General features: G+C 35.0%; 1 protein-coding gene across 14 annotated transcripts in view; it reads right to left on the bottom strand.

Annotated features, from left to right (window-relative positions):
• CAPRIN2 (caprin family member 2) overlaps positions 1–13,487 on the bottom strand; it is a 50,741-nt gene that overhangs the window by 20,149 nt on the left and 17,105 nt on the right. For 13 of the 14 annotated variants that reach the window (XM_063074712.1, XM_063074714.1, XM_063074715.1 and 10 more), the window contains 5 exons: positions 7,163–7,401; positions 5,454–5,536; positions 3,122–3,289; positions 1,849–1,892; positions 170–844 (listed from right to left, as the gene is read on the bottom strand). In XM_063074712.1, coding sequence (XP_062930782.1) covers positions 170–844; positions 1,849–1,892; positions 3,122–3,289; positions 5,454–5,536; positions 7,163–7,401 — 1,209 coding nt within the window. Of the gene's footprint in view, positions 1–169; positions 845–1,848; positions 1,893–3,121; positions 3,290–5,453; positions 5,537–7,162; positions 7,402–13,487 lie in introns of those variants that run through there. The other variant, XM_063074716.1, reaches the window with a different exon arrangement.

The following is a 13,487-nucleotide window of genomic DNA, read 5'->3' as shown; positions in this document are numbered from 1 at the left end:
TTCCTAGGGCAAACAATAAATCTACACATTAAAGAGTTGAATGAAATGTGTTAATTTAACATGGGTTTTGCTGTTGTTGTCATTTTAAAGAGAATTAAAAAGTTATCATTATTACAACTCCTTATTTATAGCTACATTGACAGAAGCAGACTGATACAAATAAACTCACATCTTTGGGTTCTGTATTAAACTTCCTGGGCAGGAGCTGGTCATTTGGTATGAGGCTTGTTGTAGCACCTCCCCAGGACTTTGTAGACATCTGTGATTGTGGTGTTAAACAGTGTTTTTTACTCTCAACATTGTTTTCCCAGGATTTTGGAGTCTCTGGCTGTTCTGAGTCCTGTTCTTCACACATGGGACTGTTCCATGACTTGGTGATATTTTGTTCACTCTGCATAGAAGGTGTCCAAGACTTTGGAGTTTGCTTCTTTGGATCCTGTTCTTTCTGCAGCTGAACTGGCCAAGGCTTTGGTGTTTCTTGTTTTTTCTGTTCCTCTTGAATGTATCCTGCTTTGGATTTAGGAGTTTCTTGCTTCCACTGGCTAGGAGTTAGCTTGAGTTTGGAGACCTCCTGCTTCTTCTGCTCTTCTGGCAGAGTAGACCTGAGTTTTGGAATTTGTTTCCTCTGTTCTAAGGAAACTGCAGGCTTTGATACCTCCTGGTGTTTAACAGGAGACTCCCAGGACTTGAAGGATTCCTGTTTCTTCTCCTGACCATCTGGTTCAGTAAGCATATCCCAACATTTGGGGAGATTTGGTTTCTTAGCATAATCTACTCCCCAAGATTGCTCTTCGTCTTGTTTGCTTGAATAATCTACTTCTGTCATATAACGTCTGTTAAGAAACTAGACCAGAGAAATAATGTGCATAAATCACAAAATTCTCAGAAGACCTTAAAGGGAACATTCAACTCTATTAATATTCCTATGTCCATTGATCTGAGCCATTGTGCTAACAAGAAACTTCTGTCTTTATCCTACTTGAAAAGACTGTCCTACTTCTTTGTCCAACCCTTTTCTTTCGATTAACAGAAGTACAAACTTTGATTCTTCAAAAGTAGCAATTTCTACTTGACTAAACTTAAGACTGGCAAGAATTGCACATTGTGGTGCCACGTTTGCTTGATACAGGCTCTTTTACCAAGGCTATGCTGCCTTTGCCCACTTTAGGACTCTTCTACCCACTTTATTCCCTTAAAAGTTAAGGCAGAGGATAGTTCAATTACACAAAGTTATACTATTTAATCTTAGGCTTTATGTTTCCTGAATTACCGGCCTTTTCTTTATGTCTCTTAATAAGGTTACTTCAAAAACTTCGTGGAAAAATAGAATTGAAAGATAATAAAAATCTTTTCATGAATTTTTGAAGTACCCTTGTATATCAAATATACTGTGTTTTTGCTCCTTCCATTCTTTTTAGCTTCCATGAATTTCGATGTCACTTCAGAAAAAGAACAAACACCCTCCTTTTGCTACCAATGTGAGTGAATTTTAAAGCTAAATCCTGTACATCTTTTAAATTCTAACACAAGAGCCAAAAATAACAACAGCTAACACTTGAGCAGTTATTGTGTTCCAGGCCAAATTCTGAGTAATTTAGAATTTAGGTTAACTTCTTCAATCACATGACACAATAACCTCATGAGGTAGGCATTATCATTATTCCCACTTTACATATGGGGCAACAGACAAGGCTGAACTAAATATCTTGCCCAAAGTCACTAAGTTAGTAAGCTGCAGAGCCAGGATTCAATCTCAGCCATTCTGGCTCCTGAGCCTCATCTCCTAACGACAATACTAAACAAAAATCTGAAAAACCAACATCAGCGAATTACCTTTCAGTATCTTACCTCTTGTGGCTGTATCTCTGGCTGCGCAAGTTCCAGAAGTGCCTCTGGGAAGATAAAAGGAATATTAATATTAGGTAAATTATATGTTTTTAAACTGATTACAACTATAATTCATTCCAGCAGCATAGGAGTATTTCAGAAGACTCAGAAGAAAAAGGATAGAACAATTAAGCTTATTGAAGGCAGGAGTAATTCTAACTACTGCTTGTTGGTCAAAAGCTTGAGGTCTGAGGCTAGTTGAAGCTAGTGGCCCTCCTTACATAAGAAACCTTACTAAAGTTAAGTTTCAGTTAAAAACTGATTTCTAACTGAAAATAAGACTATCTCTCTTACCCCACAAAAGCACAGTTTTTTTCCAGTTGGAATTTTAGCTCAGGTCCCAAGGGATAAAAATTAGTCATCTCAGCTTTAAAGAGAGCCCTTAAAGACTTCTCACAAGCCAGTTTAATGTCAGTAGGGAGGTAAGGGAGTAAAGATACTGAAGCACCAGACTTAGTATTAAGAATTAATTGGAAGTAAACATGGGAAATGACTTGAATCTTGCTAGTGGCTACCAGCCTGAACAACCTCCTTAGAAGACATATTTCCTTAATAAATCCAACTTAAAGAAATCAAAGAAAAAGTATCATTTGCTCAAAATATTTCTTCTAAGAAAATGGTAATTTGAAAAGTATATATCTTTTACTGATTTTGGCAACTTTTTTCCTGAATCACAACTTTATTTTATTTGTGTGAGGTTTTTGTTGTTGTCGTTGTTGGGTTTTTTTTGGGGGGGGGGGACAGTCCTTGGTTGGCCAGTATGGGGATCCAAACCTTTGACCTTGGTGTTATAACACCATGCTCTAACCAACTGAGCTAACCAGCCAACCCTGAATCAATACTTTAATATTAGGTTATTTACACTCTCATTCTAGTACAGTATTTGATTCTATTACAACTTACATTTTAAACAACAATTTTAAATGGAATTATCCTACTAGTAGTTTAACAGAAAGGTTCATTCCACAAATGCCTCATTTTAACTAATGTACTCTCTTGGCACAAAGTATAACCTAAAGTATAAACTGTTATTTCTATTAAGGTTCACTCTTAAATCATGGCTATAAAGCCTAGAGACATTTTCTAAATCTAGGCTTATCCTGCAGAAAGTAAAGATTTCCATGTATGTAGAATCTAACACATCAAAATAAGGCGATCACTACACAATGATTTGACCCATTTGCGGTGTTAAAAAATGCAAATACTATAAAAAATTTCAGAGATCACCACAAACCTGACTCTTTAACAGATTCGGTCTTCAATAATTGTTTTTTCTTCTCTGATTGTATTAGCATTTCCTCCTCCAATGATACTTCTTTTTCCTTAGCATTTTTGGGAACTGGAATACTTTCAAAATAGCCTGAATTCAGTAATTTAGACAGTAGATCTTTCATGTGTTTGTCTAAGAAAGAATAATTAAGACTTAGTTATCTCATAACCCAATAGTTCATTAAAAATTATTGGGAATAGAAATCCTAATTTTATCCTAGTTAAAGTATGTCATTACAATAGTTTACACTGAGGGGATTCAGAACTGGTCAGTACCATGAAAAGTAAATATGCAGTCCATCTTTATTTTATGCTGAATCAATACAGATTTTAATAATCAGAATCTCAAAGTTCAGCAAGTCACTTAAGTTTCTCTGGGCCTCCACTTCCACCATTTGACAAATGACTAAAAATCAGAGACACTAATCAAAGACTCTAAGATGTTCACAAAAGCACACATCTATTCCCTGAGCTGAGAGACAAGTCATTTTTCCCACCTGCCCCCAAGACATCACAACTAGCAACTACTCTATCTTTTCCAAGTAATTAAGGCTTTAGAGAAACATAAGACAGTTCCCTGAACATAAACATTAGAAAACTCTATTTTGGAAAATCTCTAAAGTATTTTTAAACTACAAAATTCTATGATTAAGATTTTACTCTTGAGTATGCTATATGTCACTCCTAGTACCTGACCATTTGATGACCAAGAAAAATCTTTAAATGATTTTAAAGCTGCTACACTACAAATAGGTCTAAAGTCATTTCATTTTAAATATCCACTGAAGACATAATTCCCAAACTAAGGAGAGTTTCCATACTTGATTTGGGTCTATTCTTCCTTTTGTAGGAGTACTGTGACATAAGATTTTCTTTTGTTTTTTTTTGTTTGTTTGTTTTTTGGAGGTTTTTTTGGTTGGCTGACCAGTGCTGGTATCTGAACCCACGACCTTGGTTTTACAACACCAAGCTCAAACCAACTGAGCTAACTGGCCAGTCAAAAATTTTTTTTAAACAGCTTTCAGGTATAATTTATAAATAACAAGATTTCCCTATTTTAAGTATACAGTTTTAACAGATTTATAGTTGTGTTACCACCACCAGCACCATAACATAGAGCATTTTTATCAACCTAAAAAGTTACTTCATGACCCTTCTGCGATCAATCCCCTCCTCTGATCCTCTGGACTGCTGGCAACCAGTAACCTACTATCGTTCTACTTACGTCTTTTCTAGAATTTCATCTAAATAAAATCATACAATATGTACTCATTTTCTTGTCTGGCTTCTTTCATTCAGCATAATTGTTTTGAGATTCATCTACGTTGTTGTATGTATCAATAGTTCAATGCTTTCTTTATTGTTGAGTAAATTCCACTGCATGGATATACCATGTTTTGTTTATTGATTTATCAGTTGATGTGCATCTGGGCTGTGTCCAGTTTGGGACTATTATGAATAAAGCTGGTATGAACATTCACGTACAAGTATTTATATAAACACATGTTTTATTTCTTTTGGGTACTAGAAGTGTAAATGCTTCATCATACAGTAAGTGTATGCTTAACTTTATAAGAAACTGCCAAAATATTTTCCAAACAATTTTAGTATCATTTAGCATCCTAACCAAGAAATAAATTTTTAATTGTGATTTAAACAAACTTAGAAATTTTGAGATAGTTATATATACATGGACATTTTTTTTTACAAAGGAAGCAATCACTAGAAACAAAAGTGTTTATTAGCTACTAGTGAGTTTTCATTATCCTAAGCTAGTACACAAAGTCCAGCTATTTGTACTTGGTCATTTGGCCAAAGGCTATTTAGGAAGCCAAAAGGACTCTCTCTCTCTCTCTCTCTCTCTCTCTCTCTCTCTTTCTCTCTCCAGATCATTCCAATAGACTATGTAGCCAAATCATTCATATTTTCTTAGGCTGATAAGCCTAATGTGTGGATTTAAGATCCTTAAATAGCACAGGTGCTACCATCTGAATAGAGAACTCCAAAATGATCAAGCTAGTTTTGAAGCCAGCACTACTAGTTTTTAGCTCTGTTCTCAAATCATATTTGACTTGTCACTTCAGAACCCTCCCTAAGTTCTGTTTTAGTGACTATGACTATACAATAGCTCCTTTTAACAGAACTAAAAAAAGAGGACTCATTCTCTCAATGAATATAGTATTGTCAGACATGTAAGTTCTGATGGACTGACACAGTTTAGACCCTCAATATCATACTAAACTTCCAGACATAAAGTTTAGTATTTACTGCATAAGTCCAGAGTAGAGAAGACTCACATGTCGTTCCTACTACTGCTTTCTCACTACCTTCCAAAAGGTCCCAAAAGTACAAGGATGATTGCTCCATCTGGTCTTCAACACTGACAAGGAAAAGCAGCAGCAGAACAAAGTGGCTTTAGAAGTACATATATATACATGTGGAGCAGTACAATTTATGCAATATAATCCATTAATAGTCAAGACATTCAAATGTTAGTTTTGTCTTTTTACTCTTTGGAAATAAAAAATTAAAATTTTTCAAGGTAACTAAATGCCCGTTTATGGATTTCAAATGTAACAATTTTTCCTTAAAACATCTAAAGTTTTACCAAATACAACTATTAAGGAATACACCAAAGATGAGTTTAAAGCTGCCAGTGCAGTATCATTAGTAATCAAGTACAGCAGTGCCCCCCTTATCTGCAGTTTCACTTTCTTCAGGTTCAGTTTCCTGTGGTCAACTTTGGTCCAAAAATATAATAGTATTTTGAGAGAAAGAGACCATGTTCATATAACTTTTATTACAGTATACTGTTATAATTGTTCTATTTTCTTATTGTTGTTGTTAATCTTTTACTGTCCCTAATTTATAAATTAATCTTTATCATAGGTATGTATGTATAGGAAAAAACAGTATATACATAGGGTTTGGGTACTATCTAAGGTTTCAGGCATCCACTGGGGGTCTTGTAATGTATACCCTGCAGATAAGGGGGTGTGGGGGTACTATATATGTCCAGATGAAAAAGAAGTGGAATGAAAATTTTAAGAGTAGCATTTGACTTTAAAGAGAGAAGTTTATTTTGCTAATTATGTTTTGCTTACATTTCACATATTATACTATACTCCCTGACATCACCAAAGTGAAGTAGAAGGAAGCAACCAGATAGGTAATAATGATGGAGTTGAATATCAACACAGGAATAAAAAGATATATGGCAGTATACAAGGGTACTTCAAAAAATTCATGGAAAAATAGAATTAAAAGAGAATACAAATCTTTCCATGAATTTTTGAAGCACCTTCGTATAGGTATAATTAAGAGTTTTATTAGGTTTTTTCCTAACAAGAGGCTGATTTCTAAAAACAGTTGAAATCTGATGCTATTTTAGCATGCTAACAGACACGAAGTCAGAACAACCTGTATCTAACAAAGCAAAAGCATAGAAATCTGTTCCTTAGCTGATTTACTCCATCAAAACAAAAACAATAAATGAATAACTGTAGGGGAAAAAATTGTGTAGCCCCAATTTGCTAGTCTTATATTTTAAATTATCAAATCTGTTTCTCAGTATTTATTCACAGCATAATACAAACAACAAATAATGCTCCTCACTTTGAAAACTTAATGATACTGGCAAAGTTAAATCTTATTTACCACTTCTTAAGTACAGCAGAAGTAAGAAGGCAAAAGTGCTGGGAAAATTACAAAAAAAGTTTTAGGAATATATACAATTAGTAGTATGGTTAATACTTGTATAGAGTTAAAACCTGATGATCAGACATTATTTTTAAAATCAGTGTCACAATAAAGGAGCATGTTAATAAGACCGTTCAAATTCACTTTCATTTTAGACAATCTACCAACCCTGTCAGAGTCTGGACCAGCCAAGGTTTCCCATATTAAATCAAATTAATTTTTTTTAATTTCTATATAGTAGATATATATAACTAAAAAGCTAAAGTGTCATGTGTTCTATTTCAGGAAAATCTTTTCATTAGCTTACCTCAGACTTTCATTTCTTTCAGGGCAGGTCAGTTTTGAAAATTTAATGAGGTAGTCAAGTTCTTTTGAAGGCAAATACACCGCACCATTCAAGCCCCCTTTGAAGTCTTTTTGTACGTGTTCCTGTGTCAAGTTCTGTAATACATACTGAACTTGAAGTATAGTACGAAGCTTTTTCTTCTCAGCCTCAAGTTTTACCATATGCTCCCTTCTCTGGGCCTTCTTCTGCGCTTTCAGTAGCTGTTAAAATAAATGCTAGTTAACATTGACAACTCTCCACCACCCCATATTAGCAATTCATAGGCTACAAAATCTTATCCCAAATAGCTGAACTTAGATGATAAATATCATGACTGTCTAAGTGACCAGTTTGTTTAACCCTGTCTCCTTTGTCAGCTAAAGAGGTAATAAAATGGTTTGTCTCAGGTAACCAGCACCAAGGGAGCCCAAATATCTGACTCCTAACTTGCACCAATCACTAATGTCCATATTAATCTCAAGATTTTACTTTTCCACATTTTTATATATGAAGTCTTTTTAGGCCAAATATGTTAATATGTTAATGCTTTATTTTGGAGTTTTGGGGTTTTTTTAATCTCATGTTTCAGGGGAAAAATATTTAAACTAAAATGGTCAGTTTTCAACCAACCAAAGATGACTGGCTTAAGCATAACAAAGTGAAAAACTAATAGACATAAAATGTCTTACAAATGTATGGCCAATTTAAAAAAAGCCGCACCAAACTTGGATGTTTTCTGTTTGTTTATAAGTAAAATTAGAGACATTTTAAAAACAGTTTGCCCCTGTCAGTATGGATGAAGCTATATCTGCCAGTATTTTATTAAACTGACAAAAGGGACACAGAAAATTAATGAAACTTAAGTTTTCCCTTAAATAATTCGTGTATATAGATTGAGTAGCCCTGGATCTACTCTAAAGCTCAGAACTATATATAATACCTTAAAGTCTGACACAATACATGAGTCCCAGAAGTTGCTTGCCATTTAACCAAAAAGTAGCGTCAGTTTCCACTAAGGAACCTAAAAGGTCTTCCCCCATAGTTTTTCTGACTGTGATGTTTCCATCCATATTGCATATTTCCCAAGGTGTGAAGATTAAAATACAAAAAATATATATATATATTTTTTTTTTCCTACAGATCGGTCAAAGTACTTTGATATACATCAATATTTTAAACTCTATAACAGGTTAAGATTAAGGGAAAAACCCCAGGAGAAAGATTGGCTGTGGCACAATTAATCCCTTTCTAGAGGTTATGGAAGCAACATAATAAATTTGATTTGTCCTACTATCAGACACAGGAGAAAACAGCTGAAGACAAAATTTTGAAAATGAGAAACAGACTGGTTGAGGGATACGTGGACAAGCATATTTTCTTAGGATGGTAAAGCTCAGTAAGGCTTTTTCTAAGACCTCAATATGTACTGCACCAATAGGAGCAAAACCACAGGATTCTGTTTCTGCTTCAGAGGAGGAAAGAGGATGAAGGGGGCACTTTTAGCTCTGACAGAACTCTCTTGAACCAGTTTCACCATGGTATGTGAAAAGGGATATATTTTCAGGGTATATTCAGGACTATATCACATGATTACCTCAAATCTCTTTAGCCAAGGTTGGATAAGATGTTCTCATGGGCTCATGCCTCTCTGAACTTCCCTATCAAAGTATATATCACATTAAATGATTATCTTTTATTTATCTGCATCCATGATAACAGAGACTATATGTGTTATTTACCAATATATCACTAGTGCCCAGCACAGAGCTTGACACGACAGGACCTGAAATTTTTGTTAAATAAATCAAGTATCAAGAAAGTCTACCAGATCATGATCAGATATCATGAAAAGCCACGAACAGCCTATTTCTCCTTACTTAATGTGGAAGCTAAGAAGGCAGGTTACGTTTTTCTTCTCTTCACCCAGCTGAAGACCAGTTTGAAAAGGAGAGCATATGAGGTAAATTGCTCTCAATCAATAGTACTGAATGACAGAATTTATTTTCTGAACCATGACTTAGAATGATAAATCGCTACCAAGGAACAGAGCCCATCTCATGAAGACAAAGAAGAATGTGGTCAGGCTGAACGGAAAGGCATCTAGCTTTAATTTGAAGCGAAAGAAGAAAATTTTCCACAAAATGCAAAACTGGCTATCATAAAAGAGGTTAACAAAAGAAAAACTTTAGTAACAGAGGAGCCTAAAATTGCCAGGAAAATACTGGACAGTACTGACAAGCACCTTTAGGGTCTTGATTAAGGCAAGCTCCAAAGTACTTTATCACTTCACCTAAAGCAAAAGTAAATCTCAAGTATAGGCAAGTAAAAATAATCTCATGGATATCAGTAAAATTTGGTGAGCTGGGAGCTAACTCTAAATTACAGCAGAAGATACTATTTCTGTGGTACAGAGAAAAGAACACAGTTTTTACAGGCAAACAGTACCTACAGTCATATCCTTTTTTTTTTTTTGTCCTTTTTGTGACCGGTAAGGAGATCGCAACCCTTGGCTTGGTGTCGCCCACACCGTGCTCAGCCAGTGAGCGCACCGGCCATCCCTATGTAGGATCCGAACCTGCGGGGCGGGAGCGCCACTGCGCTCCCAGCGCTGCACTCTCCCAAGTGCGCCACGCGGTCGGCCCAGTCATATCCTGACTCTACCACTTACTGGCCAAATGACTTTGAAAAGTGCCTTTTGTTCTGAGCCACAGATTCCTTACCTATAAAATGGGGCTATTTATATCTACTTTCTAAATTGTTGTAAAAATCAAGTAGAATTACATAGGTACCTGGCACATGGTAGGTATTTAAAAATTATGTTTAATCTAAAAAGAAGAAAAGAACAGCATATATTAGAAAAATATATACCAGAGTAGAAAACTAAAATTTGATTGGGTAACTTTAAGAAAAGATGCAAAATTTTAAGTATTACAGAAGTATACTTCTAGCCATCCAATCAGAAAAGAAATGAAAAATCTTTTCATAGTAAAATGGACGAAAATCAAATTGAACAGATTTGAGGAGGAAAAAAATCCATCGTACAAGAAAAAAAATTGACTTAAAAATATTGTATCGGGCCAGCCCCATGGCGCACTCGGGAGAGTGTGGCACTTGGGAGCACAGCAGCGCTCCCGCCGCAGGCTCAGATCCTATATAGGAATGGCCAGTGCGCTCACTGGCTGAGCGTGGTGCAGGCGACACCAAGCCAAGGGTTGTGATCCCCTTACCGGTCACAAAAAGAGATATATATATATATATATAGTATCTAAAATAGCCTAGAAATAATTAATAACTGTGGAATTAATAAATAGTATTAAAATTACCAATAAATGATTAAGTAAAAATTTGCTATGGTTCACAATAAAAGTTAAAATAAGTTGAAATATGCTATGGTTGAGAAAAAGAGCTAATATCATCTTGGACCTGCATTAACAAAAATATCCTAAAAACATGAGATAATGACTCTGTACTAGGCTATTTTAAATCTATATACTGGACTGGCCAGTGAGCTGAGTTGGTTAGAGCATGGTGCTGATAACACCAAAGTCCAGGGTTTGATCCCTGAACCTGCCAGCCACAAAAACAAAACCAAAATAAATAAATAAATAAATCTATGTACTATTTTTAAGAGTTAATTGATAATTAAATCAGACATCCAGAAGAGAACAACTGAGAATAGTATTGCAAGGATTAAGAGGATAGATGTTGCCTGGGACTGGATGGCTTCACTGCTGAATTCTACCAAAATTTTAAAGAAAAACTAATACCAATTCTTTTCAAACTATTTCAGAAAATTAAAGACAAGGGAATTCTTCTAAACTCATTTTACAAAGCCAGCACTACCCTGATACCAAAATCAGACAAAGACACAACAAAAAAAGAAAACTACAGGCCTATATCCCTGGTGAAAAAGATGCAAAAATTCTCAACAAAATACTAGCAAACCAATCCAACAGCACATTAAAAAGATTATACAGCATGATCAAATGGTATTTATCCCAGAGATGCAAGGATGGTTCAACACACACAAGTCAATAAATGTGATACATCACATTAACAGAATAAAGGACAAAAATCATGTAATCATCTCAAGAGACATATAAAAAGCATTTGATAAAATTCAACATCCCTTCATGACAAAAACTCAACAAATTAGGTATAGAAGGAACATTCCTCAACACAATAAAAGCCATAGATGACAAACCCACAGCTAACATCATACTGGACACTGTGAATTAGAACAAGTAATGGATGCCCATTCTCACCACTCTCATTGACCATAATACTGGAGGTCTTAGCCAGAGCAATTAGGCAAGAGAAAGGAATAAAGGGCATCCAAATTGGAAAAGACAAAGTCAAATTGTACCTATTAGCAGACAACATGATCTCATATACAGAAAAACCTAGACTCCATCAAAAAACTCTTAGAAATAAGTTCAGTAAAGTTGCAAAATACAAAATTCAACATGCAAAAACCAGTAGTATTTCTATACACCAACAATGAACTAGCTAAAAACGAAATCAAGAAACCAATCCCATTTACAATAACTACAAAATAAACAAATAAATAAAACACCTAGGAATAAATTTAACCAAGGAGGTGAAAGATCTCTGCAAGGAAAACTAAAAACACTGACAAAAGAAATTGAAACACACAAAAAGAAAACTAAAAAGACATCCCATGTTCATGGATTGAAAGAATTAATACTGTTAAAATGACCATACTTCTCAAAGTGATCTACAGATACAATGCAATCCCTGTCAAAATATCAATGACATTCTTCACAGAAATAGAAACACAATTCTAAAATTCATACTGAACCACGAAAGACCCTGAACAGCCAAAGCAATCCTGAGCAAAAAGAACAAAGCCAGAGGCATCACACTTCCTGACTTCAAAATATACTACAAAGCTATAGTAAGCAAAACCACATGGTACTGGCATAAAAACACTTGATCCAATGGAACAGAATAAAGAACTCAGAAACAAATCCACTTTGTTACAGCCAATGAATTTTTCAGAAAGACACCAAGAACATACACTGGAAAAAGGAGAGTTTCTTCAATAAATGGTGCTGGAAAAACTGGATATCAACATGCAGAAGAATGAAACTAGACTCCTACCTCTCCCCATATACAAAAACCAACCCAAAATGAATTAAAGACTTAAATGTCAGACCCAAACCATGAAACAACTAGAGTAAAAATAGGGGAAATACTTCAGGACATTTATCTAGGCAAAGTTTTATGGATAAGACCTCAAAAGCATGGGCAACAAAAGGAAAAATAGACAAATGGGATTACAGCAAACTAAAAAGCTTCCACACAGCAAATGAAACAATCAACAGGGTGAAGAGACAACCTGCAGAATGGGAGAAAATATTTGCAACTATTAATCAAACAAGGGATTAATACCCATAATATATAAGGAACTCAAACAACAGAAAAAATAATAATAATCTGATTTAAACATGGACAAATGACTTGAATAGACATTTCTCAAAAGAAAACATGCAGATGGCCAAGTATATAAGAAAACGTTCAACATCACTAATCATCAGGGAAATGCAAATCAAAACCACAAAACTACAATCATCACACCCCAGTTACAATCAGTATTATCAAAAAGACAAAAAACAAATGCTGTCAAGTATGCAGAGAAAGGGGAACTCTTATACACTGTTGATGAGAATGTAAATTAGTACAGCTATTACGGAAAACAGTATGGAGGTTCCTCACAAAAACTAAGTGTGGAGGTAACACATAATCCAGCAATACTCCTAAGGAAAGGAATCCAGTATGCTGGGGATATATTTGCACTCCTGTGTTTATTGCAGCACTATTCACAACAAGATTGGAATCAACCTAAGTGTCCATCACAGATGAATGGATAAAGAAAATGTGGCACAGAGACACAATAAAATACCATGCAGCCATAAAAAAGAATAATCCTGCCATACATGGCAACACAAATGAGCCTGGAAGACATTATGTTAAGCAAAATAAGCCAGGCACAGACAGACAAATACCACATGTTCTCACTCATACGTGGAAGCTAAAAAAGTTGATGTCATTGAAGTAGAAAATAGAATAGTGGATACTAGAGGCTGAGAAGGGTAGCGGAGAGGTGCAGACAGGGAGAGGTTGGTAACAGATACAAAATTACAGCTAGATAGGAGGAATAAGTTCTAGTGTTCTATGGCACAGTAGGGTGACAACACAAAGTAACAATAATTTTTTGTATATCTTAAAACAGCTAAAAGAGAGGATTTTGAATGTTTCCAATATGAAAAAATGAAAAATGTTT

The sequence above is a fragment of the Cynocephalus volans genome, chromosome 12 (genome assembly GCF_027409185.1).
Source record: "Cynocephalus volans isolate mCynVol1 chromosome 12, mCynVol1.pri, whole genome shotgun sequence".
NCBI lineage: Eukaryota > Metazoa > Chordata > Mammalia > Dermoptera > Cynocephalidae > Cynocephalus > Cynocephalus volans.
The sequence above is the reverse complement of the archived record's forward strand: the minus strand, read 5'-3'. Positions and strand labels throughout refer to the sequence as shown.